A 25757-nucleotide genomic window follows, 5' to 3' on the forward strand; every position below is an offset into this window, starting at 1 on the left:
TGGGGCTCACCTGTGTAGACCAGAGCACAGGCCTTAGGAGTCGGAGGAATTGATGCATTTAAGGTTTCCACTCAAAATATTTCCAGTTCACAATACAGGTCGCCAAGGGAGAAGCTTTGATTATTTGGAAAATTCATTATTTTCATTGTTTTGTAATACTGTGGGTAAATGAGGTTTTTAATTTCATTCATAGTTCAAAATTCAGTGGTTCAAAATTGGCATTATAATCTCAGTATTGGTGCTCACTCTGCAATGCCGTGAGACTAGTAATACATGCAGACGCCAGTGGTCAGCTCTGTGTGTAAAAGTGCAGCTCGTCAAGCATAATAAAAACTTTCTTACTCAAAAATACATTGTTTACGGAGATTGTGTTGGCTCCTTGATCACCTGTGTGACCTTAATGCACGTGGCTCTCCTTGACTGTTTTCACCCATAAGCCCCACGGATGAGCTACAGCACCTTTCCTGATTACCTGCGTGTGTCTCTCTCCTCCCAGCCCATGTTTCTCAAGGAGACCTCGGACTGCTCGTACCTGTTTGAGTGGCGGACCCAGTACGCCTGCCCACCCTTTGACGTGACGGAGTGTTCTTTCAAGTAAGGCCCAGGAGTGCAGACTTGGGGGCTGGCACGTTCACTCCATCAGGTTTCTCTTCTGGGGATGGGGCCTTCGGGAGTCAGGTGATTTCTCTAAGCCACAGTGCTTGTATTAGCTGAATGAAGGGCTGGATTAGGTTGTCTCAAGCCCCTCACACCTGAGATTTTGAGATTACTTTGGATATGATTCAAACAATTGGGGAAGAGCTCAGTCAGGGCGGAAAACACTGCAGGTTCACAGGTGTGGGCAGAGCGGAGTGACCAGAATGATCCCCTGCCTTGGCTTCTCCCTTGCGTGCTGCTTGTCTGGGACGATGTTGAAGCCATGGAGAAGGGTGACGGCAGAGGATTGGTGGGTGCGGGGGGGACACCCGCCTGCAGGTGCTCAGTGGCCTCTGGTGGTCTTGGCCACCTTGGCTCAGGTAGGGTCCTGCGGCAGGTGGTCGGCTCCTCCTAGGATGAGGTGGAGTCTTTATGCGTGAATTTCAACAGGGTCACCCTTGGAATTGGTACAAAACAGACACCTTGGGTCCCTTCCCTGGAGAGTTTGGTTCTGTGCATCTGAATCTCGTGTTCTGAGTTGGTAAGGGACAGACTGGCAGTCGCACTGTGAGGACTTGTCCCAGAAAGAGTCAGGGTCACAGCAAGCTGTCTTGGGGAGACATTTTGTTACCCCCCACATCTTTGTCCTGCTGTGCTGCCTCCTGAGTAAAGTGAATGTTAGCAGCGCACGGAAGTGCCTGTGGCGGTCAGTGTTTAGTGCCTTTAAATTGTAATTAAAGCAGCGTTTCATGAGCGTGCCCACGTGAAGCCCATTCATTTCTCGTTGCTGGTGGTTGTGAGCAGATGGCTGTGCGGACACCCCGAGTCACTCAGCCGCTCTCGCCGCGGCTGGCGCCGTCTTCAGCTTCCTCACACTTGTGTTTCAGGAGTGTAATTCTGGGGATCTTTGTACAGAAAGCTTTGTTCCCCCCAAAGTTTTTTGTGCCCAGTTTTAAAAGCTGGCAGGTATTAAATCAAAGGAAAATTAAATAATTGGGTAAAATGAAGGCTTCTATGTGCATATTGTAAGAAATTCAGAGTGCAGAACGTGTCCTGTGACGCGAGCTTTATCCCACACTCACCTCTCACATGGCCTCATTCCATCTTTCGCAGAGCCTCATTCCACCTTTTCCCCATGTCTTGTAGTTCTTTCTGGAACCTTCCAGGACTCTAAATGACACATACACCGTTGTCAACCTCCAGTAGTCTCTGTGGACTCCTTCACAGAGGAGCAGCGTGATTCGCGCGAGCTGGTCTCTGCCCTGCCCCCGGCGGCGGCATTTCTCTGTGCTTCCTGGCGCCTCGGCGCCTTGGGTCGTGTGCTCTGACTCCAGCTCCGGCTGCCGCCGGCCAGCGTCTCCCCTCTGCTTCTCTCCCTCTTCTCGCCCTTTGCTGCTGCTCCCCTTCCTCTCTTCCTCTCCCTCCATCTGAAAACATCATTATTTTCCTTCAAATCTGATGGGTTGGGTGTAAGATTAGAGTGAACATCATTTCTCCTTGATTCCTCTGTCAGTTACTGCCAGTTCCACCCGTGGTTCCGCCCCCCCCCCCCCCATTTATGGTCCTTTTACCTTCACGTTGCTCCGCTTCTCTTCCGTGCCCCACGCCGGTCCAGGCCCTTTATCTTGTCCCTGCATCTCGGCTGGCGTCTCACCGTGCCTTCTGCGCCTTCCTGGCCACGCACTGGGCTCGCCCAGCCCAAGAATGAGAGTGACCCCGGCGCGCAGGCCCGGCGCGCTCTTGCTGAAACTCCCAAGCCGTGGTTCTCAGGTCTCATTAGGATCAGCCAGCTCAAGCCACAGACCCTGCTGAGCCCCCGTGTTACATCAGCCTCCTTCCCTGCTGCTTCCCTCACATGTGCAGGCCCAGCCACACGAGTGGCCTCCCTTTCTTTTTAAGTCAGGCTTACTGGGTTTGCTTTAGTCTGCAGTGCTGCGTGGTGTCTAGGGCCGCCCCTCTCTGGAAGTGCCTTTCCGCGACATGCCCCCCGCCAGAGCACCCGCGGCCCACCGGGCCTCTCCCCAGGGCTCTCCTGCCCGCCCCTCTGGTGGCCCCTGCTCTGCAATCACATTGCTGGAGTTTGTTCTGGTTTGCTCTTGTCTGTTCCTTTGTGCCTGTACGTGCCATGTGAGGGGAGCACCTGTATTTGCCCTTTTCCTTCTGAATTATGCTGCGTGGTACCCTGCCCTCCCGCCCCGTCCGTCCTGCTGTGAGCGGCAGGTGTCCTCTTGCAGGGCAGGACGGTGTCTCGGGTGCTGGGGACGTGACCACGCACACTCAAGCCTGCTGCCACTTCTCCTCCCTGCAGAGATGCGGCCGGGAACACCTTCGACCTGTCGTCCCTGTCAAGGTACAGTGACAACTGGGAAGCGGTGACGAGGACGGGGGCCACCGAGCACTACCTCATCAACGTCTGCAAGTCTCTGTCCCCGCATGCTGGCTCGGGTGAGAGGGGCCTTTTGGCGGGGTGGAGCGTGGGGCGGGGTGTTGGTGGATAGTGGATTCATGGGGGAGACTAAGCAGGACGGGATTCATTGAAGGTGTTGCCCTGCAGCGTGGGTGTGGTTTAGCCAGGAAGTTGCAGGGGCCTTGACCAGCCTCACAGTTCCCTGGGGGGTTCAGGATAGACGGGTGCCGAGGCTTGGCTGGGAGCATTGTAGCCTTTTTGAGTGACTCCTTGGCGTATTCGTGGTGGCAGGAAGTTCATGCAGGGGAAGAGCTGCGGGGCGACGTGAAGGTGGGGTGTGCCTCCTGCTTATGGAGACTGACACCCTGAGTGCCTGTGGTGGAGACTAGACTGTTATGTTTGTGGCACCAGCATGTGAGGCAGTGCCCCACCGTGGCCTCAGCGTCCAGTGGTTCTTGGGATGCTGGGTCGAAACGTGTCCCATTTGCATGGAGCTTAACAGCACCCACCGAGTCCTGTGTGGCGCAGCTCTGAGCAGGTGCTGGGTTTTCCCTACACAAGTTGGTTTCCATCCTCTGCACGTTTGAGACTGTGGATGAGACTGGTTCTAGACCTGGGCAGGCAGTGTTGACATCCCAGGACTCTGGGAGTCGGCATGTGAGTGTGGGCCGTGTACACATTCCAGTAACCCAGGTATTTTAGCATCATCACTTGGGGTTCAGAAGTAATTCCAGCCTGGGATTCTTCCCACCCTGCCTGCCCGCAGTCCCCGTGCGGTGAAGCAACACTGAGCGAGGGTGGGCTTGGGGGAGAAGCGGAGGCTCCCTCGGCGTGTCTGGTCACTTGGCCTGCAGGCCCGAGGTGAGTCCTCGCCGCCCTCACGTGTTGCAGAGCCCTGCCCTCCGGAAGCAGCCGTGTGTATGGTGGGCGACTTCAAGCCTGTGAACCTGGGCCGGGTGCGGGATGGCCCTCAGTGGAGCGATGGCGCCACAGTCCTCACATACGTGGATGGAGACTGGTGTCCAGACAGGATCCGGAAGAAGTCGACCACCATCCGCTTCATCTGCAACGACAAGCAGACCGTAAGTGATGGTGTTCTCAGCCCTGGTGTTGCTGCGTAGGGGGCAGAACCATCTGGGGGCACCGAGACCCTTGGTGTGTGTCTTGGGTGTGAGTGGATGAGCTCGGGGGCCCAGGGTGGGTCCTGCAGGCTGTGGGCCACGTGCCCTTTCTCGTCTGGCTCCCAAGGTGCCCGCCCAGGTCTAGTTTCTGAGTGGTTGGGTCTCTGAAGGCTGGAGAACCTCCGGTGGGGCTGGCCTCATGGTGTTGGTGTCTGTGGCTGCCGCTTGGGAGGTGCTGGAGGCCGGACAGTGCTGGGCAGAGGTCGGCCTCCCACTCCCAGCTGGTCAGTCCCATACCCACTCTGGACCTTCACTGTGAACAACGTGTCATGTTACCTGTTGCCAGGTGGTTGTCAGGTTGAGGGAGGAGAGGCTGCAGGGGAGGCTCCTCTGGGGCTGGGCCTCTCTCCCTGTCAGGGCCTCCCCCAGAGGGTCAGTATGTGCTCTGAGCCAGGGGACCAAGCGGATGGTTTCTCAGAAGAACCTGCTGCCCGTGTGCTGTCACTTATGACCCGGGCTTGGGACTAGGTCTATGCAGCTGCCCACCCTACCTGGGCTTGGGCGGCCTCCTTGCCCACTGGGGTGCTGGGGGTGCCCAGGAGCCGGGGCTAGTGATGGGCTCTGACGGGGAGCAGTCCCTGTGGGGAGAAGGTGCAGAGGCTGCTGGGGTCAGAAAACTTGGGCCTCGGGAGACTTCTCCACTCTGAGTAGAGGCACCTGGCGGAAGAGGAAGGGCTGCAGGGGTGGAGGAGGATGGTGCCTGGGTGAGGCAGCCACACCTGGGCTGAGGAGGGTGGTGCCTGGGGTGAGGCAGCCGGCCCTGGTGGCTGGTCAGGCGGGCACCACACCCTCACCAGCTTTATCTGGGGAGGGTGGTATGAGGATGAACCACACGGGTTCCGTGGTGGCAGAGGGCATGTGGGATGGGCGGCTCGGCTGTGGCCAGTGTGGGTGGAGATCTGGTAAATTCATTTTGCCTTGTCCATCTTGACACATTGTTTTCCAGAATGTTACCAGTAACTTATTCTGTGGCTTACAGTGGCCCCCGTCCCATCCGGTCCATCCCGGGCCTCAGCTCTAGGCTGGCTCCCCTGTGCCCGTGGGTGGTGGTTCTCTGCGGCCCTGGCACGAGCTCACAGATGAGCCTGACCTCTGCTGCACACTCTGGATACGCAGTGGAGTGTCACATGTGTGGGGTGGGCACTCCTGGTGAGGGGTGACTAGTGTGCCTGCCCTGTGCGGCCTGCCGGCAGCTGTGTGTCCTTTGCGTGCAGAACACCAGGCCCGTGTTCGTCAGCGCGGTGGAGGACTGTGAGTACACCTTCTCCTGGCCCACGCCCGCCGCCTGCCCTGTGCGGAGCAACGTGCACGACAACTGCCAGGTCACCAACCCCAACACAGGTGAGCCCACGTCAGCACCACGGTGGGGATGTGGTGGGCCCCCGAGGGCTGGTGCACCCCACGGAGGCGTGTGGCTGCTGGAAGAGGCGCCTTCCCTGCAGGCTGGTGTGGGGCCTTGCCCTCGACCTCCCGCCGTGCTGGTCCTCCTCCGTGGGGACACTCACTGGGCAGGACCCAGCATCCCCCGAGCTGTGTCTGTGGTCCCGTGTCCATGTGTCAGCCCTGCAGCTCAGGGGGTTGGAGTCCTTCTGCGTGTGCACAGGCACACTGGGACCCCTGCACTGCCCTCTGCCCAGGCCTGAGGGTGCAGTTCACTGGCCATGCAGGGACACGTCAGGCCCAGTCTGTCCCACCGGATCCTGGTGGTCGCTGCGGCCCAGCCCAAGGGACCACTGGGCTGTTACCTTCTGGGGAAAGGGGCCACCTCATAAATGTGGGGCTGGTACCTGTGACATGGACTAGTGGTCAGGGGCGCGTCCAGCGCTGTGTCCGTGAAAGGCAGGGACTGGGCGAGCGGTCAGGAGTCCTGGGGTCTGTGCATTCCGAGCGTGAGCACTGGCGAGGCCCTGAGTCTGACACGCGTGCTCCTGGCCCCTCCCTCTGCAGGACACCTGTTCGACCTCACCTCTCTCGGGGGCAGAGCTGGACACACGGCTGCCTACAGTGAGAAGGGGCTTGTCTTCATCAGTATCTGTGGGGAGAACGAGAACTGTCCCCCTGGCGTGGGTGAGTGTGCCCATCACCCCCTGGCCCTCCTGTGACAGAGGAGACATTGGCCGTCCACTACCATGGGCAACAGCCCATGCTGCGCTGTAGCGGGCTGGTGCTGGCCAACGCAGCAGGGGGTGCGCACAAGAGTGCCCTCAGCTGTGAACCCCAGAGCCTGCGTTTGCGGTGCGTTCTCGCGGGGAGTCGGTCAGGGAGTGGGTGACCCTGTGGTTTCCCCCCTGGACACAGGCGCCTGCTTCGGGCAGACCCGGATCAGTGTGGGCAAGGCCAACCAGAGGCTGACCTACGTGGACCAGGTGCTGCAGCTGGTGTACAAGGACGGGTCCCCGTGTCCTTCCAAAACCGGCCTGACCTACAAGAGCGTCATCAGCTTCGTGTGCCGGCCCGAGTCCAGCCCCACCAACAGGCCGATGCTCATCTCCCTGGACAAGCAGACATGCACGCTCTTCTTCTCCTGGCACACACCCCTGGCCTGCGAGCAGGTGGTGAGTTGGAGCTGGGGCTCTGACCCCGGTGCCCCCAGGGGTGATCCGGCTCCGTTGCCGGTTCTGGGGGTGCCCCCATCTCACTTGCTCCCACTTGCTCTGGCGATTGGCAGCGAGCACCCCATGTTCTGTTGGGAAGCAGCTGGGGACCGTGACCCACCTTTGTGGTGCCTTTAGTTCAGTGTTGCATCCTCGCGTGACTCGAAGGGGACCGGGCCCTTGGTCACGGACTCCCATGAGGTCTCTGCTGCTTACAGACGGAGTGCTCCGTGCGGAACGGGAGCGCCCTGATCGACCTGTCTCCCCTCATCCACCGCACTGGGGGGTACGAGGCCTATGACGAGAGTGAGGAAGACGAGGAGTCGGACACCAACCCTGACTTCTACATCAACATCTGCCAGCCGCTCAACCCCATGCACGGGGTGGCCTGTCCCGCTGGAGCTGCCGTTTGCAAAGTGCCCGTGGACGGGAACCCCATAGTGAGTAGTCAATGCTGTCCAGGCCCGAGCTGTGCAGGCACGGGTGGCCTTTCCTAGGGCAGTGCTGGGAGGGCGCGGGCAGGGTGGAGGTGGGCCGGGCGCCCAGCCCGTCGCTCTCCTCCTGGAGCGGTGCCCCTGGGTGCTGGGTGGACAGCACTTCCGCGACCCCGGCCTGGGTTTCTCCTGGCTGCCCTTTCTCAGATTTTAAAAATGGTTTTGTGTCTTCATGTGGAGAGGGTGTAGGGTCGCCATGGCTGGGATGGTGCCTCATGGGGACAGACGTGGTGGCGTCACCCATAGACTTGATAATGTGCTCCATTCCCGCCCCACCTCGCGTTCACGTGTTTGTTAGTCACAACTGCCACCTCTGAGTGACCGGTGTCCTGTTGAGCAACCTGGTCATGGACCTCTCTTCCCCGGGACCCCCTGAGGGCACCTGGCCAGGTCTGGCAGTGCCAGGGCGCGGGCCTGAGGGGACGTGGTGGCCTGGGGCAGGATCTGGGCTCAGGTGACAGATTGGCTGTCCGCATTCTTGATATGACTGGAGAGTGATGCCTCTTTCCTAGCTGTTGAGAACTGGCTGTGGGAAGAGTTGGAACCACCGAGCCAGCCATGGCATTAGAACCACCCTGCGGATTCACTGGGTTCCTGTGGGCAGCTTGGGGATGAGGCTTCCCGAAGGAGCTGCCACTGGCCTGGTTTCTTCCATACCCTGCTTGTTTTCAACGCTGTTGGTGCAGTCAGTCCTGTGTTGCGGCCCGTACTCCACCACTGTGGGAGTGGCCTTCCTGACCCAGGTCTGCTTCTCCCTTGTGTAGGACATTGGCCGTGTCACAGGACCTCCTGCCTTCAACCCGGTAGCCAATGAAGTTTACTTGAACTTTGAGAGCAGCACGCCCTGTGCCACGAACAGTCTTTTCAACTACACCTCATTGATCGTGTTCCACTGCAAGAGGGGCGTGAGCATGGTGAGTGCGGCCCGCTGGCCGGTCCCCCTGCAGAGGGCTGTGAGCATGCTGAATGCGCCACTGGCCGGTCCCCCTGCTGTGAGCGTGGCCAGTCCAGCTGGGCACAGACAGCTGGGAGCGTGTGGTGGTGTCTTGGGGTGCTGGTGTGTTTGCCTGGGGTCATGTGGTGCCCGCTGCTGCCTCTGGGTTATTGTAAAGCTGCCCACTTAGCCAGGAGCCAGCCTGCCTGAGCGAGCAGCGCAGGACTTGTGCAGAGGTGCTCACTGTACTCTCAGGATGCGACTCAGGGCGGCGGCGCCATTTAGTGCTGCCTGCAACATGTGGAACATGGGCTTTTTTTTAAACCTGGTGCTACAGGTTTTATTCTTACTGGGAAGTCAGACTTGGCAGCTGTAATCATCCAGCACGTAACAAAAGAGGATCCTGGGTCAGAACAGCTATAAGGAGGTCCTAGTTTTACTTCTAGGGAGGCTGCGCCCTTCCGCTTTTGTGTGTTTCGGAAAGGAGACTGTGCGCGGCTTAACGAGGCCCCCTGTTACAAAGAGCTTTTGCACTGCTTTCTCTCGACCCCCATTCTGTGAATAAGAGGTAAATGGGTAGATTCTGCCCCCCCCCCTGTTTTGCAGTGACTCCAAATGGCTGGGTGGGGCGCCCCACGTCACAGCCTGGCCAGCTGGTCAGGTGGGGTGCGCTCTGCTCCAGGCAGCCTGGCTCCGCCCCCTCACCCGTGCTTCCCGGAGCTCTTAACCTCCCCCACGCAAGTGCACTGAGGCTAATGACGCTCTGTCTTTATTCCATGTCAAGACAACGCTATGCATTTGCTGCAGCAGCACTGACATAGCAGGTCGCCGAGCCCGCGCGTGGTGCGGGTGTGTAATGGAAACATGAATCTAAGCTGCCTCTTAAGATTCCGGAGGCGCAGTCTGAATTCTCACACTCCTTTGGCCCCAAGGAGTTCAGAGAATAGCCTGTGGCGTCCTGTCATTTTTGTAAGATGACTGATTCCTTGGCCTGGAGCTGGCTGGTGAGGGAAAGGGCCCTACGTCTGCAAGATGTGGGTGTGGACAGGGGAGCAAGGGGGATAGCAGCAGCCTGATGAGGCGGGACAGGCCAGCGTCGAGGCAGGGTAGGAGCCCCACGCGCCGGGGAGCCCCGGGTCCTCTGAGTCACCAGGGCTCGTCAGGAGGTGGGTCTGGACTCGTCAGCCCCCTTCTGTCTGTCTGTCTGCAGGTCACGTGGGTGTCTGCACTCAGACGTGTGGACACACGCAGCATAAGGCAGCCTGGTTTTGTCTGAGGCATTGTCGGTAGCATTTCATTTGGAAGGGGGGGGCGATTTTGTGGGGCTCCCCACTTTGCGGAGCCCCACGAGCTCACTGACTGGCACTGCTGCAGCGTCTGGGCGCAGGCGCGTGGGACCTGGCCCTGGCGCAAGCTGGCGTGCGGGGCTCGGCGCTTCCTGGGGGCTGGAGCCGGCCACCCTGGGGCACGTGCCTCCCGCCCGGAGAGACTGACGTACAGTCGCTTTCTGTGTGTTTGCTGAAGCGGCTGCGCGTTACAACTGGGCATCAGCCGGGCGTCCGTGCGTGTGTCTGCTGTCAAGGTCACTTCCAGGAGTAGCCGCATCTCTGGGACAGACTGTCAAGACATGTTCTTCCTCTGTGGTTTTCAGCTGAAGTGGAAATACTTTCCCCACTTGAGCTTATAGACCAAACATACTCAGCAGCAGCTAAAAATGAAATTTCTGACCGGCTCCCAAAACCACAATATGCTTGTTGCGATGTTTGAAAGGGAGGGAACAAACACGCGTGTGCGGGCACTGGCCGGGGCAGCCTGGCGCTGTGGCATCGCACCTTCGCTGTGAGGATTCTCAGTTACTAGAATGGGGCGTGGAGAGGCCCCGGGTCAGCACACTGACACTCTGCCTCTTTCAGCAGTGGCCAGGCCTCAGTTTCCCCAGCTTCACTGTGCTGGTGTTTAAAGGAGAGTGAGAGGCCCCTGCCTTCCGTGCCCAGGGAGCACGGAAACACCATCTCTTCAGCATAGAGCAGCAGCCAGACTAAGAGGGAGCCTGGTGGGCAGGTGCCGTGGGCTGCCTACAGCCCCCAGACGGCCGTGTGTGCCGCTGCTGATCCGTCCACTGGGTGCCCCCCCACCCCGCAGGTGTCCTCAGTCCCCACCCTCCCCGGGAGGGGATGTTGACCACCTCCTGCGGGCTGTTCTTCAACACAGGGCACCCCGAAGCTGCTAAGGACCAGTGACTGTGACTTCGTGTTCGAGTGGGAGACCCCGCTGGTCTGCCCGGACGAGGTGAAGGCGGATGGCTGCTCCCTGACGGACGAGCAGCTCTACTACAGCTTCAACCTGTCCAGCCTGTCCAAAAGCACCTTCAAGGTACAGCTGCCCTGAGCCTGTCCCTTGGGATGAGGGGCCTGGACTCTGTGCTCCCTGGGGGTGCGGGGTCACCAGGGCATGCAGGGAGGGTGTGGGCATCTGGCTCACCGGCCAGCCGGTTGGGTTTCTGCATCGCTGGCCCCCAGTCACGCTCACACTTGAGTCCTCGTCGTGCTTCCAGGGTTGTTCCTCAGGGCTTTGTGAAGATGAAGTGGCCCCCAGAGGTGTGGGGGCCCTTCATATCATAGGTGAGAGCAGGTGGGTGGGTGTGCTTGTGACCGCGCACCTGGAGGGCCGGCTTGGCAGGCCGGTGCAGGACCGGGCTGTGCCCTCATCTCTGGCCTGGCTCTCAGGTCAGGTGGCAGGGCTTTGCTGACCACAGCGGCGGAGGTTGGCGGGAGCCTGGCAGTGCCCCTGATGTGGGACGCATTTGGCTTGCCTTGTTCCTGCTCTGCAGTGGCGGATGGTCTGTTGTGTCGGTGAGGCCGAGTCACGGTCTGTGCCCATGGGTTGCAGCCTGGGAAGTGGCAGGCTCTGAATGGCATGCCCGGCTCCTGTCACAGAGAGCTCCTGCTGGGCAGCCCTCCTGCCAGCTGTGGAATAGGTGTGAGCCTGGGCAGGGCGGCAGGCAGGGAGAAGTCCTCCCCGCGGCACAGGAAGCAGCCCAAGGCCCTGCAGCCGGCTTGCTCCACAGCTGTGGCAGGCAGCGAGGTCGGCCACTGGGAGGGGACAGGACAGGAGAAGGCTGTGGAGCTGGGGGTGCAGGAGGTGAGTGGGGCAGGCGTTGCCCTCTGAGGAAGACCAGGACTGGGGGCAGGCGATGAGCTCACGCTTGCTGGGACTCGCCTGCTTTCCCGCACGCACCACCTTCCTCGGTGGAGACCCGCTCACAGCCACTGCTGGTGTCTGTCCAGGTCACTCGAGACTCGCGCACCTACAGCGTGGGCGTGTGCACCGCGGCGTTGGGCCCGGACCAAGGAGGCTGCAAGGATGGCGGTGTCTGCCTGCTCTCTGGGACCAAGGGCGCGTCCTTCGGCCGCCTGGCGTCCATGAGACTGGATTACAGGCACCAGGACGAGGCCGTCATCTTAAGTTACGCCAATGGAGACAATTGCCCTCCAGGTAACCTTTGCAGTGGCGAGTTTTTGCATCCTGGTCACTGTGAAATGGGGCCTGACAGCAGGAAAGACTGGGCTGAGCGTCTGGTGGGTGCTGGGGTCTGCTGGGTGCTGGGGTCTGGTGTCGCGGCCCTGGTGCCTCTCGGGCCTCGCCCACGCTGGTCGGGAGCCGCTGTCACGCTGGCCTTGTCTTTCTCCCGAAGGCGGTTGGGTTGGCCGCCCACGCTGGGACCCCTGGTGGGTGTGCCCGTGGCTGCCCCTGGCAAGGCACAGCCGAGGTTGTGCCGGCACCGTGGGTCATGCAGGTGTTCTGTCTCCTTCCAGAAACCGATGACGGAGACCCCTGCGTGTTCCCCTTCATCTTCAACGGGAAGAGCTACGAGGAGTGCGTGGTGGAGAACAGGGCGAAGCTGTGGTGCGCCACCACCGCCAACTACGACAGGGACCGCGAGTGGGGGTTTTGCAGACACTGTGAGTAGGGGCCCGCGTGGGGGCGGGCCGGGGCTCACACCTGTGGCCAGCGGCCGACCTCCGTGGACGTCCAGGTTAAGGAGTTAGTTACGTTGTCGGTAGGGCTGTTTTCCATAATGGAAGGATTTTTAAAAAGTTCGTCGTCACGGAGGAAAAGCTGGTGTGTGACACTGCACGTGACAGGGGCTGCCGGTTCGTGCCAGCACCCCTGGCCCTGCCGAGGCGCCCTGTCCTCCAGCGCAGCCCTTGCCTTCTCTGCGCTGCCCCCGCCTCTGGAGCGCCAGTTCTGCTGTCAGGTGCTGGGGTCTGTCTGGGTTTGGTTTTGTCGGTTTCCTTCTACTCCACATATGAGGGAGGTCACCTCGCATTTGTCCTCGTCAGGCTAATGGCTCTGTGGGGTGAAGTGCCCAGCTGCAGAGCTGGGTGCGGGTGGAGGCTGGGGAACAGCGAGGCCTCTCACTGGCCTGGATGGTCACGTGGCCGTCTGTCTCCTGTGCTGGGACTCGCACCTCACATAGCAACGCTGTCTCGGGGCGAGGGCCGCCCCCCGGCATGTGGCCCTGTCACGGCAGGAGCCCGATGCGCGTCAGACTTGAACAGGGCTGCTGTGTGGGCATGGAGGACGGTCAGCAGCTCGTCCCCGTGTGTGGAATACAGATGACGAGAGAGGCCAGCAGAATAACAAAGATAACTCTTAGAAGAGCACCCCCTCTCGCCACCCCAATTTTTCACAGCATCTAAGAGTTATCTTTGGGGTGGGGGTGAGGTAGGCGTCAGGTGTGCAGCTGAACCCACAGTATGGTCTCAGAAGCTAATGGCAAGTCTCTGAAACTAAAAAAGTGAGTGTGCAGATGGCCTGTGTGGGTGTCCAGAGCCCGTGGGTGTCCAGGGCCTGTCTCCGGCCAGTGGGTCAACTCCCATTTTTAGGTGGTTATGAGGCATCTCGCGGTGGCTGTTTCTACATCTTTGTGGTCATTGGCTCATGGGGCACATGCTGACTGCCTGTCCACTGCCTTGCGCTGAGGGGTCACGAACGGGCAGGGGAGAGCTGGCCCGGGGGCTGTTTGGGGTGGGGATGGGCTGATGGCGGTGAGGGAGCGGTGGAAGAGGATGGAGGCATGAGCCCCGGGGGAGGCGTCCTGACCGGCACGCCTGCTCCCCCAGTGAACAGCCACCGGATGTCTGCAATCATCTTCAAGTGCGACGAGGAGGCCGACCTCGGGAGGCCCCAGGTGCTCAGCGAGACCCGCGGGTGCGAGGTGACCTTTGAGTGGAAGACCAAGGTGGTCTGCCCTCCAAAGAAGATGGAGTGCAAGTTCATCCAGAAGCACAAGACCTACGACCTGCGCCTGCTGTCCTCGCTCACCGGCTCCTGGCACTTCGCCCACGACGGCGCCTGGTGAGTGTCCGTGCCTCCCGAGGCCGCGGCCCGCTCTCCGCAGGGGGCCAGCCCTTCGGGGCAGGTCCTCTCGGGCCACTGCGCCTTGAGGCGGGGCTGCTCCGGGCACCGATGCTCGTGGCCCTGGGTGGGAGGACGAAGCCGATGCTGCTGCAGGCGGGCGGTTAGAGCGGAGACCTCAGAGGCTCACCTGTCTCGGTCCCCCTTTGTGTGGGTTCGCAGGTACTACATCAACCTGTGTCAGAAGGTGTACCAAGGGCCCCTTGGCTGCTCTGAAAGGGCCAGCATTTGCAAAAAGACCAAGACTGGCCAAGTCCAGGTGTTGGGACTTGTCCACACGCAGAAGCTGGACGTTGAAGGTAAGCCGTGGTCCCTGTCGGGCTGGCGGGTGCCACTCTCTCTGGCTCCAGGGGAGGAAGGGGCCTTGAGGGGCCAGGGGCTCAGCATAGGCTCAGCACTTGCAGAAATGATCCCTGGCGGCTGCTTCATAGATGCTTTGATAGCTCCTGGACGTCCGTCCACTCGGGAGGAAGTCAGGGTATCTGGGGCTCTGCTTCCTTGCGCTCGGTGGGTAGGGCGCCTCAGCCCGCACGTGTGCATGCGGGAGAGCTGAGCAGTGTGGGAAAGAGAAAACCGGGGCCCACGTTTGTGAGCATTTGGAGGATAACGACAAAGCCGGTCGCCACCTGAGGGGGGCGCCTTCCATCATTTGAGGCAGGACAGTCTGGGTGTGTTGGGAGAAACACACATCTTTGCTTGTTACGTGGGGGTCCCCCAAGTTGTCCTAAGTCATAAGGGGCCTCTAGTTCCCATGAACTGTTGAAACAGGAAGGGAATTTGAGGACCCTGTCAGCCTAGCGCGGCTTCGGGGTGGCTCTGAAGTGGGAGCGAGTGTCCCCACAGGCAGGGTGGCCAGAGCCCCCAGGGTGCGCCCCGCTGCCCCCTGCCCTCAGGGGGTGCTAGCACCTTGCTGTCCGCAGAGGCTGGTGGAGAGGGCACGGCTTCTGCGCTCGTGGCTGTGGGGGGATAGCTGACTCGTCTACACTCGCCGCAGTTTGGGGGAGACAAGTAGCTCAGGGCCACAGGGATTTAGCTGGCAGCGGCCTGCAGGCCCCACCGCGGGCTGGCGCAAGTCAGGCTTCTCCCAGGCACCCCGCCCAGCCCTGTGTCTTGAGCTAAGTCTGTCACTGAATTGGGCTGGGCCCAGGTCAGCACTGGGCAGGCCCTCGGCACCAGGAGCCTGACTGCGGGAGATGCTCGGCGGAACATGTGTGTCTGCTGTGTACTGAGACTGAAGGCAGGCCCAGCTTTCCCTTCCCTGCGTCCTGTTCAGAAGCAGCAAGGGCCGGGCTTGGAGCCAGAGCAATCAAGATGACAGAGGGGCTCTGTCTGGCTCTCACTCTGGAGGGTGGAGGTCAAGCACCTGCCCTTCTTTTGGAGGCTCAGGTGTGGGGCGAGTATCTGAAGTGAAGCAGAAATTATACAAAGCGGGCACTGAGCTGCCAGCTACTCACCTGAGGGCTGCGTCCAGCACGTTACCCGGCACTGTCTGTGTGCCCCGGAGCAGGAGCCCGGTGAGGACACTGAGGCTCAGGCCGGTCACCGGCACCCTGGCTAGAGCCGGGCTCACCCCCTGGGCAGGTGCGGTCAGCGGCCGGGTGTCTGTGGAGCAAGCGCTTGCTCTCCTCCGCTGCTTCCTAGAGCTGCGACCACGACGTCCGGGCCTTGCATGAGGCGGGGCCTGATGTCGGGTCCACCACTGTGTCTTCCAGGGGACAAGGTCATCGTGACTTACTCCAAAGGGTATTCTTGTGGCAAGAATAGGACGGCCTCCACCGTCATCGAGCTGACCTGTGCCAAGACGGTGGGCCGGCCTGCCTTCAAGAGGTGAGAGGCCGAGAGGACGCGGTGCAGCTGCTGACCACGCCTGGGGGCTGGGGCTCCGGGGGCTTGTGCAGTGGAGCAAGTCGGAAGAACAAACACGGGTTGACAAAGCGGAACACACAGAAACTAGCGAACGCTCTGACCAAGGAAGCCCTCAGCGGTGCAGAGGGAAGGGCAGGGGGAAAGGCAGAAGGGGGTGGTTAAGGGCGATCAGCGGAGGAAAAGGATACAGAATCATGAACGTGCAGGTGGATGAGACAATTATTTTTATTTAAAATGAGGAAGAAGGGATGTTGGAAGGAGCCCTGGAGGCGAGGGCTGTGAACATGGTGTCCCCAGCTTCATGCTCGGCGCTGCTGGGGGAGAGAAGAAAGTACGGTCTGAACCCCCCTTAGAGCATGCTGGGCTTGGAAATGCACCGAGGCGTGGCTGTCCTTAGAGCTGTGACTCCAGACGTGCATCACCAACGTGGTCGCTCCTCGAGGCTTGGAGAGAGCCCACAGGACCACCACCCCCCCCCCCCGAAAAAAAAAGGGAAAGAAATCAGAATCAGGCAGGAAAGAAAACAGAAAACTGAGGTGAAAGCATGGGGTCAAAGGTTATCTGTGGAAGGCAGTACCAGGCGCTCTTGGGCTTTCTCCCTTGGTGGGTTGGGGTTTGCTGGGGAGTGGATGTTTAGGTTGTCACTACAGGGAGGGGTTCTGGCCGCTGAGACTCAGGCCCGGGCTGCCTCTGGCGAGGAGGGACCCCCACACCCTGCAAAGTCTGGGGCTTGTGTTGATAGACTTGGCTGTTAATGGAACCACCGAAGGTGGTATTTGGGGGCCTCCGTCCTTGGGTGTCATGAAGGACTGGTGCCACCAGCGCCATCTGGACGTGGGACAGGTGGCGGGGCCAGCCCTGGAAATTGGGTCCTGCTGGAATTCTTGGGGGGTGCTGGGGGTAGCCTGGCTGACAGGGGGCATGACAGCTGCTCTTTGTGAATAACCGCGGCCTCCCAGTAGCTAGGAGGGGAGATCCAGGCACGTCAGAGGCTCTGATCAGCACGTGAGCTGACAAGCTTGTGCATGCCAGTAAGGCCAGAGCCAGGCCCGTGTCCACTGTTCCCCAGCACAGCAAACCCTGGCCGTCCTGGCAGGACCTCCATCCTCGGGTCGGGGTCCAGCAGCCTGCCTGGCACAGGTGGGAGGTCTGTGGAGACCCTGGGCCTTCAGGGTCTGGGATCCCGGGTCTCCTGGAGACCCGAGAGCCAGTGGCACGTCGGGCACACTTGCGGCCTTTTGCTGTGGTGTGACCGGTGGCTGCCCTTGGCAGGTTCGACGGGGACACCTGCACCTACCACTTCAGCTGGGACTCGCGGGCCGCCTGCGCTGTGAAGCCGCAAGAGGTGCAGATGGTCAACGGCACCATCACCAACCCCCTCAACGGCAAGAGCGTCAGCCTCGGAGACATTTACTTTAAGTACGTGGGGCGGCGTCCTGGGAGGGTGTGTTTGGGGCCAGACCCCAAGGCAGCTCTCCCGGCAGTTACTGCTTCTGGGTGATGGCTGTATCTTGCTTGGGCCAGAGAAAGCACTGCTCCCCTGTGTTGTGTGCATACCGAGGTGGCGCAGTATTGGGGTGAACATGAAGTCCCCTTAGAAGCCCAGGGTCCAAGCCGGAGCCTTCTGGTCAGGATTTTGGGGTGGGGTGGGTGGGGGTCAGTTTCCAGCAGCATCCCTGGGGCAGACCTTGGGGTCTGGTGGCAGTGGCCAGAGTTGGGGAGGCAGGTGTGGGTTGCCCAGTATGGGGGGCAGTTGCCATGGAGCTGGTGCCCTGGGCACCCTCGTGGCTGTGGGACCCGTGCCAGGTAGGGGTGGGAGACGGCCTGGCCGCCCCCGGATGCCGTAGCGAAGGACCTCGCTTTCTGATGCTGCAGGCTCTTCAGCGCCTCCGGGGACATGAGGACAAACGGGGACCGGTACCTGTACGAGATCCAGCTCTCCTCCATCACCAGCTCTTCCAACCCGGCCTGCGCCGGCGCCAGCGTGTGCCAGGTGAAGCCCCACGACCAGCACTTCAGCAGGAAAGTGGGGACATCTGATAAAACCAAGTACTACCTGCAAGGTGAGCCCCTGTTAGGGTCCTGCGTGCCCGGGAAGGGCCTGAGAAATTTCACGCGCAGACGCCCTGCACCTGCGTGCTCCGCGCCGTGGAGACGCGCCCTGGTCTGATTCTGCGTCTCGAGGTGAGCCCTCTGACTGGGTGGAGCGGTCCGAGGAGCGCGCCAGGCCGAGGCTGTCACTGGACGTGACTCTCCCCTCAGTTGACAGAGGAGTGGAAACCAGAGCCCCGGGCGGGCGGGTCCTGTCCTGCGGGTGGAGCAGAGGCTGGAGCGGGCGAGGGCAGAGCTGTCCTTGGTTTGGCTTCAGCGCTTCCGCTCCTGGGCTGTGAGAGAAGGTGTCGTGCTGGCCTGAGAAATGGCATTTGCAGACGGCAGAAACTCTGCATGAAGAGTTAAAATTTTTTTTTGTAGTATTGATACGTATTTTATTTTTTTTATTTTTATTTTATGTATTTTTTACATCATTTTTCCTTTTTTTTTTTTTGTTGGACCTTCGCCGGCGGCCGGGGAACGAACCGGCGCTGCAGAGGCTACGGGCAGCTTCGCAGCCCAGCACTCAACCGCTGCACCACAGGGGAGGCCTTTTCCTTTAGTTTTTAAGTAAAGTGCCCACGCACCTAGGAGAGCCCCCGAAGCTGCACTGGGGAGCAGCCCGAGGGGTGACGCAGAGGGCGTGTCCTGCGCTCCCGAGCCGGCCCTGCCTTTAGCAGCCCCTGATGGCCGCTGGGCACCTGCAGGCCGCCTGCTCCTCTGCCATTCCCGTCCTGGACGCGCCCCTGTGGGTCTCTGTTCTCTGCCTGCCTCCTACTTGGGGGTGGGTGGAATGTGGTCAACTGCTGGGACCTGCACTGGCCGCCGGGGCCCCTGGCTGTGCCATCCTCAGGGCATGGGCCTGCAGTGTGTGTGGAATGTCGTGGACTGGCTAATGGGCTGCCTTAAAAGCCTTCAATGTCCCTGGAATGTTCTGAACACGGCCTGGAAGGTTTGTCAGGCGCCCCTCCCAGGGGCCCTCCCAGGCCTGGAAGCGGCGGGGCCCATGTGTCTGGGCATCAGGTGTCCATGAGCTCTGTCCTCAGGCCACCTTCCCACCTCTCCAGCCTTGGCCCTGCCCCAGTCAGCAAGGTCCTCCTCTGCTCTCGTGCCTCCTGGGCTGTCCCTGTGGTCAGACCTCCCCCTACACGGGGTGGTGTGTCTAGTCACCAGGCAATCCTAGACTGCCTGCCCTCCCCGTGCCATGCCCACGTGTGTGTGTGTGTGTGTACACATCCATGTGCATTTCTGGATTCAGAACGAATTCACAATTCAGGAAATCCCTTCCAGCCCTTTTTGCTTCTTCATTCACCAGCACTAGAAAGTAGGGTTCGTTGTAAGACATTTTTCACATTTCATGAAGAAATACAGTTAAAATCTGCTCCTGAGTCTTTTCACTCACTTGAGAGGCTAAAGCAGGAACCCAGGCCCCGGCTCTAGCTGAGAAGAGCTGCTGTCCCCTCCCACCAGCTCTCTGGCACACACCCACACGCTGGCCTGTGGGCCGAGCTGCAGCTCATGCCTCAGCCCCCATGGGGGGTGCACAGGCCCCCACCCAGCCCGGCCCGCTCATCCCGCATTTTGGCGCCTTCCTTGGTGGATGTGTGCGCCCCACGTGCCACAGTCCACGTTGCTGCTCCAGCAGTGGCTGACCTCAAAGAGTTTGTGCCAGTTGCAAAGTTTCGAGGGGGCAGAGTCCATGTGCGGCTCCCTTCTGACACCGGCTGCAGGTTCACCCATCACCACCCACAGGCTGATGATTCACTAGAAAGACTCCCAGGACCCGCAGCGCTGTCACGGCTTCGGTTCGGACTTGTTTCAGCAAAAGAAGGGCAAACGGTGCACAGGGGGGATCTAGGCGCTTCCTTCGTCCTCTCCCCCTGGAATCAGGGCATGCATGGGGCACGTGGCCCGCCCGGAGCTCACCTGGGCCAGTGTCCGGGAGACCGTTGGGTGCGCCAGTGCGCTGGCGGGTTGACAGCTTGGCTGGTTTCAGTTGGTTGGTTGATTGGTGGTTGGTTGGGTGGGTGTTTGGTTGGTTACAGTAGTTTGGTTGATGGTTGGTTGGTTGACGGTTATAGTTGGTTGGTTGGTGGTTATGGGGGGTGGTTGGTGGTTACGGGGGCTGGAGGGTGGTTGTTGCCCACCTGGCTGTGCTCAGTCTCAGGAGGGCTGATAGAGCCCCATCTCCCAGGTCACCTGCCTCTCCGCACAGTCCAGCTCTCCTGGGCAGGGTGGGCTCCCTCGAGCACACTCTTCAGGGCAGGGGCGCCCTAGCGTGCGGGACGACTGGTGAAGAAGGGCACTGGGGTTCAGCCACGCACCCCTGCATCTGCTTTCAAGTCTGCACTTCCTGTAGACTTGAAAAGCTAAACTCGGCCTGGCGCTGACACGTGATGGTGATGGCGTTTTCTGTCGCCTCTGGCAGATGGTGATCTCGACGTGGTGTTCGCCTCGTCCTCCAAGTGTGGGAAGGATAAGACCAAGTCTGTCTCTTCCACCATCTTCTTTCACTGTGACCCTCTGGTGAAGGACGGGATCCCTGAGTTCAGCCACGAGACGGCTGACTGCCAGTACCTCTTCTCCTGGTACACGTCCGCCGTGTGCCCGCTGGGGTAAGTGGGCCCACTTGCCCCAGGCGCGGCAGGGCTGACCTTCCTGGGGGACGCTCCCGGCTCTGCCTCCCCTTGTCAGAGCGCGGAACTTGGCTCAAGTGCGGGCTGTGCTTCCCCGTGAGGTTATCACGGACGTGTCCAGTGCGCGGAGTAGAGAGCTGCCGTGACTGACAGCTGCCCGCTCAGCCTGCACAGCTGCCCCTGGCGGGCCCCCTGGTGCCCACCAGGTCCAGCGCCTCCTGCAGCCTCCCGCCCCTTCCAGCCCACGTTTCCCTCCAGGGCTCCTGGAGGCAGGTGCTCGGCCTCATCTTGGACTCACAGTGACATCTGAGATGCTTTTGTATTAAGAACCGATAACGAGAAATTAGCTGAACAGTAGAAATGCACCTGAAACTTAAACACACCACCAGAGTCACGGGTTCAGAGAGGCCGACAGTACCAGCAGGGCTCACGGAGCGTGACTGGTGGTGACGCCCCCCCGGCAAGGCATTGGGGTGCACATGAAGCATCCCAGTGCCCGAGCAGCATCAGCTGCGGGGCAGAGTCCAAAGGCTGCTGACAATTCTGTCTGTCAGTCTTTGGGGCGATGTCCCCACCCGAGCAGGCGGTGCCACGAGCATCCTGCCGGAACCTCACACCCCCGCACCCCCGCTCGCCTGCCTCTGGGTGGCGATGGGTCTCTGCTCTGTCACTGAGGTGTGGTGGCCCGGACGGCCTGGAGCCAGAAAGATCAGGGGTGCCAGCCACCCACTAATAAATGCAGTGGGGCGTCTGAGGTTAAGGGGTGGGGGGAGAGGGTAGGGGAAAGCGAGGATGACTTTCACTGCCCGTGGAGAGAGGAGGAGTCTGCTGGGCGTCATGCAGCGGGCAAGCAAGGGGCCAGCTCCCCACAGGGCCCAGAGCCAACTGGGGGAGTTGAAAACACTCGAGTTCAGCGCTAGTGGGGTCGAGCCACCCCACAAACTTCTGGCTCTCTTAGCAGAAAGGGGAGGTGTTTCTAACTTACTTGCTCTGCATTCCCTGAGTGTCTGACGACATCAGGGGAAGAGGCTGCTTTACCTGTCAGGGGGTGGGGGGTTTGGGGAGTCTGTGCTGGCTTAACAGCCGCTGTGTTTATCAGGAGCCTCACGGCATCCTGAGGCGTAACACAGGCTTGGGAGAGTGCCTGGTGGGGTGTCGGCGCCCGCCCGGCGGTGGCCTGTGGGTATCCCTCTGTCATATCCCAACATGCCCTGTGGGTGGAGAAGCCACTGCCAGGCTGTTGTCCTGGAAGACCAGAGTGGCCAGCTTGCCCCTCAGGGAGCTGTGCTTCGGAAGTGCCTTGTCCCCTTCAGAGCCCAGAGGGGTGGCCAAAGACTGGAGGAGGCCATGTCTTCCGATCTGGTCTCTGGAACACCTGCCTGATGTCTTCTGAGAGCTTTGCCATCACTTTCCTCATGTCTGGCGGCGCCAGTGTTGGGGTGCTGCCAGATAGCCGAAGGCAGGCGGAATCCAAGTGCCCCGAGTTGGGGGTGCTGGGGTGGCTGTGACAGCGCAGGGCCTCTGAGATGGGCTCCTTCTAGGGTGACCTTCGGCGGCGACCCTGCCGAGGACCAGCAGGAGCACACGGGGCTGTCGGAGAGGAGCCAGGCCGTGGGGGCGTTGCTCAGCCTGCTGCTGGTGGCGCTGACTGTGTGTCTGCTGGCCCTGCTGCTGTACAAGAAGGAGAGACGGTGAGGAGCGTTTGTTTTGAGCCCAGCGGCAGCCAAAGTCCCGAAGTTCTCGGTCAAAACCGTGGACATTTTCTCCAAAGCTGGTGGTGCGGTGTCTGCCTCTGAGACAAGGTGCCCCATTGGCCGGACTGTCTGGGCTCATGTCACCGCAGATGCCCTGTGGGCTCAGCCTGGCCCACCTGTCCCAGGACCTCGGTCTCTGGATGGACAGTAAATGAAGACACACCTGTGAGCAGAGTCCTCCAGCCAGCTGGGCCCACCTCTTCCCTCCTCTCTTCCTCTGCTCCCGTGGGAAAGTGAGCACGTATTGGGCGCCTGCTGTGTGTCGGCCACACTGCCATCTCAGCTGCCTTCTGCTGGATGAAAGGGCTTGTCCCTCTCCCTGGGGACTGACCGCCGGTTCATGTGTCACATGAATGCGGCCCAGAGCCCCAAGCCCTGCAGGGGCAGAGGAGCAGGTGGTGGGAAAGGCTGGCTCATTGAGGTATCTGTGGGCACAGGATTGGGCCAGAAGACACATGACTTGCCTGGGGCAGTTGCGTGCATATGCCGTGTCCACCCAGCCTGAGGGCAGAAGGCAGGTCTGCCCACAGCCACACGCCACCAGGCACGGACGTTCTGACCTGCTCTGGCCTTGCTCAGTCACTAACTCTGGGGCAGGATTTGGGTCCACTTCTGGCCACTTCCAACATGTTTCCACCAAAGTGGTTTATAACCTGCTTAGTGGGTCAGCACGCCTGTCCTTGGGGCGCTTGTCTGGGCCTCGTCTGTTCATCAGCCCTGAGGGGCCAGAGGCCGGGAGGGCCTGTGGGTGGGGCTCCCGCCCCGCTGGATCCGCCCTGGAGTGACTGGTCTCCTCCTCACAGGGAAACGGTGCTCAGCAAGCTGACGAGCTGCTGCCGGAGGAGCGCGGACGTGTCCTACAAATACTCTAAGGTGAGGGCGAGGGCAGGTGTGATGGTGCCCTCGGGCGGGAAGGAAGTGTCCTCACAGGGGAATTGAGACAGAAAAGCGTCACCCTAGCGCACAACCTTTTTTTCCTTCAACTTTTTCTCATCGTGGCTGCAACTGATACCCTTAAGCATATTTAATATTTAACTTCTTTGGCTATTCTGAGAAAACATGGAAAGGAAAAATTTTGTGCAGACTTTAGCAAAATTTCCAGAAAAGAGATCCTTTGGGCCAAAGGCCATGAGTACACATGTGCCTCTTGACGCGGGCTGCCGGGCCACTTCCTTTCTGGAAGGCTGAGGCTCCATCAGGCTCCCAGCTTCCTCCAGGTGGCTGTCGGCCTCCGCCCCCTGCCCACCCCGGGGAGGCCGGGCTCCCACCGAGCGGCCTGAGGACCCCCACTGCCAGCACAGCCTGCTCGCTGCTGGTGCTCCTGGTGCCCTGCTGGCTGCCTCCACTGTGCAGCCTTGGTGATCTGGGGGCCTGGCCGTGCCCTCCCGTGGGACCCAGTCCCAATCTGAGGTGACAGTGGCAGGGAGCCGAGGGTCCTGGTTCAGCGTGGGTGTGGGGGGAGGGAAAGGGGAGCAGAACAGGATCTCAGAGGAGGTCCTGGGCCTCTGCTTCCTCCTGCCCAGGTCAATAAGGAGGAAGAGGCGGATGAGAATGAGACCGAGTGGCTGATGGAGGAGATCCAGGTGCCAGCTCCGCGGCCCCCAAAGGACGGGCAGGAGAACGGCCACATCACCACCAAGTCCGTGAAGGCCGAAGCCCTCACGTCTCTGCATGGGGATGACCAGGACAGTGAGGATGAGGTGCTGACCGTGCCAGAGGTGAAAGTTCACTCGGGCAGAGGGGCTGGGGCCGAGAGTCTGCACCCCGTGAGGAACCCCCCTAGGAAGGTGCCGCGGGAGAGAGGGGATGACCGGGTGGGGCTGGTGAGGGGCGGGAAGGCCCGCAGGGCTAGGCCTAGGTCTGCGCAGCTCGCCCCCGGGACCCCCGGCGGCCTGGCCTCCTTCCACGACGACAGCGACGAGGACCTCCTGCACATCTAGGCCCGTGCCGTGCGCCCGCGCCGGCGGCACAGCCAGACGCTCCGACCAAATAGGACTTCAACTTGATGATGCTTCTGTCATTTTTGCCTTTAACAAAAACAGTTTCAAAAGGGAAGTGTTCTCGTGAAGGGGGAGAGGGAGAAGGGTCAGGTGCTCGCCCGTTCCCGAGTGTCCACGGTCCTGGGACCAGGCACCGCACCTGCTGCCCGGCGCTGTCCTGGGCGCTGGGCCGGACGCATCTCGGAACCGAGGGCTGTATATGGAAAACCCTTGCTGCTTTAGGCCCCGTCGGGCATTTGACCATTATATTTTAGCATTTAATTCTCTCCTCCTATTTATTGACTTTGACAATTACTCAGGTTTGCGAAAAAGTTAAAAAAAAAAAACACAACAACCCACGACAGTTTCTCCCTGCGTGCAGGGGACCTCGTCCGGTCGTCCCGCTGCCAGGGAAGCTGTGGTTGGCTAGGATGCTTTCCTAGGAGAATACGAGATCTCGAACTGGTCTTGAATTATGTATCCTCTAAGTTAGAATACTCCATTCTGTCTCTTCTCTCTTCGCTTTCTGTTTCTTAAGGGGACGTGCGTGCACACACACGCACGTGCAAGCACACGCGTGTGCACCGTCCCCCGAGTGCCTGGGCTTTGGAGGGCTCGCCTGTCTTTGCCTTTTGCCGAGAACGGCCGCAGCTTTTGCATGTAACTTCAGTCCGGGTGTACACGGCACATTTATCAGTATTTCTTTCGCCAGCTGGTGAATTCCACCAACCGCCCAAAGATTGATTTGAGTGTGTGTGTGCGCGCGTGTCTGTGTGTGAGAGAGAGAGAGAATGGAGATGTCAGAGAAAATAACGTTTTTCAGATTTGGGGTACAGGTCTCGCCTTCAGGTTCTCATGATACCACCTTTACTGTGCTTATTTTTTTAAGAAGAAAAAAAGTGTTTATCAACCATTTGACCTAATAGAAGCCTTAATTTGCACGGTGCGTGGCTTACAGAAATGGCGGGGCCGCCGAGGGCTGGGCCGCTGGCCGGCACCCCGCGGGCCCTGCGCCGGGGTGGTGAGGCCGGCCGCCTGCTCCCCGCCGTGGGCGCCTTTCTCCAAGTGTTTAACGAATGACTTTTCTTGCATTCTAGACTGTACATAGACTCGGTGGTGTTTATATACTGGAAAGCAAACCACCTACCGAATTCTCGGTTTGTACTCAGTTTGGCTGGCTTATATGATTTCAACATGAGTGTATTTTTTAAAATTGATTTCTTTCCTCATTTTTTTTCAATCAAATTTACTGTAATATGAAGTATTAAACAATTTCAATAAAAGATAAATTATTAACCAGGCGTCCCTGTTCTTTTCCCTCGTCTGCCCTCTCCCACCCGAGAGGCACTGGCTGCCCCCCGGGGCCGCTGGGCCGCGCATCCGGGAGGAAAGTGGGCGGGCAGCTGTGGGCGCCGGCCGGGCGAGCCCCAGCAGGCGCGAGGGACCACGTTCTGGGCAGAGGTGGCTCCGGACGGAGGGACCACGGACACGGTGGCCTTGCGTGGAGTGTGGGGCTAGAGTGGCTGGGGGCGGCAAGGTCGGCCTGAGACAGGCCTGGACCCTGAGGTGTCTTGTCAAGTCCCCAGCAGGCGCGTGACCAGTCCTGCTGGCACTGCGTGGGGTGCGGCGGGGGGGCGGGCTCGCTCCCGGAGGCAGGGCTTGCTGGGCCTGGGCAGCGGGCGTGTGGCACTGCCCAGCCTGGCGGGAGGCCGGTCCGGGGGAAACGAAACCTGCTTTCATTTCCGTAAGGGTTGATGGGCCAGA

General features: G+C 60.2%; 1 protein-coding gene across 3 annotated transcripts in view; it reads left to right on the forward strand.

Moving 5' to 3' along the window:
• The window catches only part of IGF2R (insulin like growth factor 2 receptor), an 88696-nt gene extending 63409 nt beyond the window's left edge, over nucleotides 1-25287 (forward strand). For 2 of the 3 annotated variants that reach the window (XM_037520682.2, XM_037520684.2), the window contains exons 29-48: nucleotides 497-594; nucleotides 2945-3081; nucleotides 3935-4125; nucleotides 5439-5565; nucleotides 6172-6291; nucleotides 6523-6779; nucleotides 7037-7258; nucleotides 8077-8226; nucleotides 10458-10619; nucleotides 11534-11741; nucleotides 12062-12208; nucleotides 13373-13607; nucleotides 13830-13966; nucleotides 15380-15494; nucleotides 16806-16952; nucleotides 17409-17596; nucleotides 20053-20239; nucleotides 21802-21951; nucleotides 22818-22887; nucleotides 23538-25287. In XM_037520682.2, the coding sequence (XP_037376579.1) occupies nucleotides 497-594; nucleotides 2945-3081; nucleotides 3935-4125; nucleotides 5439-5565; nucleotides 6172-6291; nucleotides 6523-6779; nucleotides 7037-7258; nucleotides 8077-8226; nucleotides 10458-10619; nucleotides 11534-11741; nucleotides 12062-12208; nucleotides 13373-13607; nucleotides 13830-13966; nucleotides 15380-15494; nucleotides 16806-16952; nucleotides 17409-17596; nucleotides 20053-20239; nucleotides 21802-21951; nucleotides 22818-22887; nucleotides 23538-23954 (3465 nt within the window). In that variant the 3' untranslated portion in view covers nucleotides 23955-25287. The remainder of the gene's footprint in view (nucleotides 1-496; nucleotides 595-2944; nucleotides 3082-3934; nucleotides 4126-5438; nucleotides 5566-6171; nucleotides 6292-6522; nucleotides 6780-7036; nucleotides 7259-8076; nucleotides 8227-10457; nucleotides 10620-11533; nucleotides 11742-12061; nucleotides 12209-13372; nucleotides 13608-13829; nucleotides 13967-15379; nucleotides 15495-16805; nucleotides 16953-17408; nucleotides 17597-20052; nucleotides 20240-21801; nucleotides 21952-22817; nucleotides 22888-23537) is intronic. The other variant, XM_037520683.2, reaches the window with a different exon arrangement.
• The last annotated feature ends 470 nt before the right edge of the window (nucleotides 25288-25757 follow it).

Source organism: Talpa occidentalis, unplaced genomic scaffold, assembly GCF_014898055.3.
Source record: "Talpa occidentalis isolate TD23 unplaced genomic scaffold, MPIMG_talOcc4v2.1 talOcc4.2, whole genome shotgun sequence".
Lineage (NCBI taxonomy): Eukaryota > Metazoa > Chordata > Mammalia > Eulipotyphla > Talpidae > Talpa > Talpa occidentalis.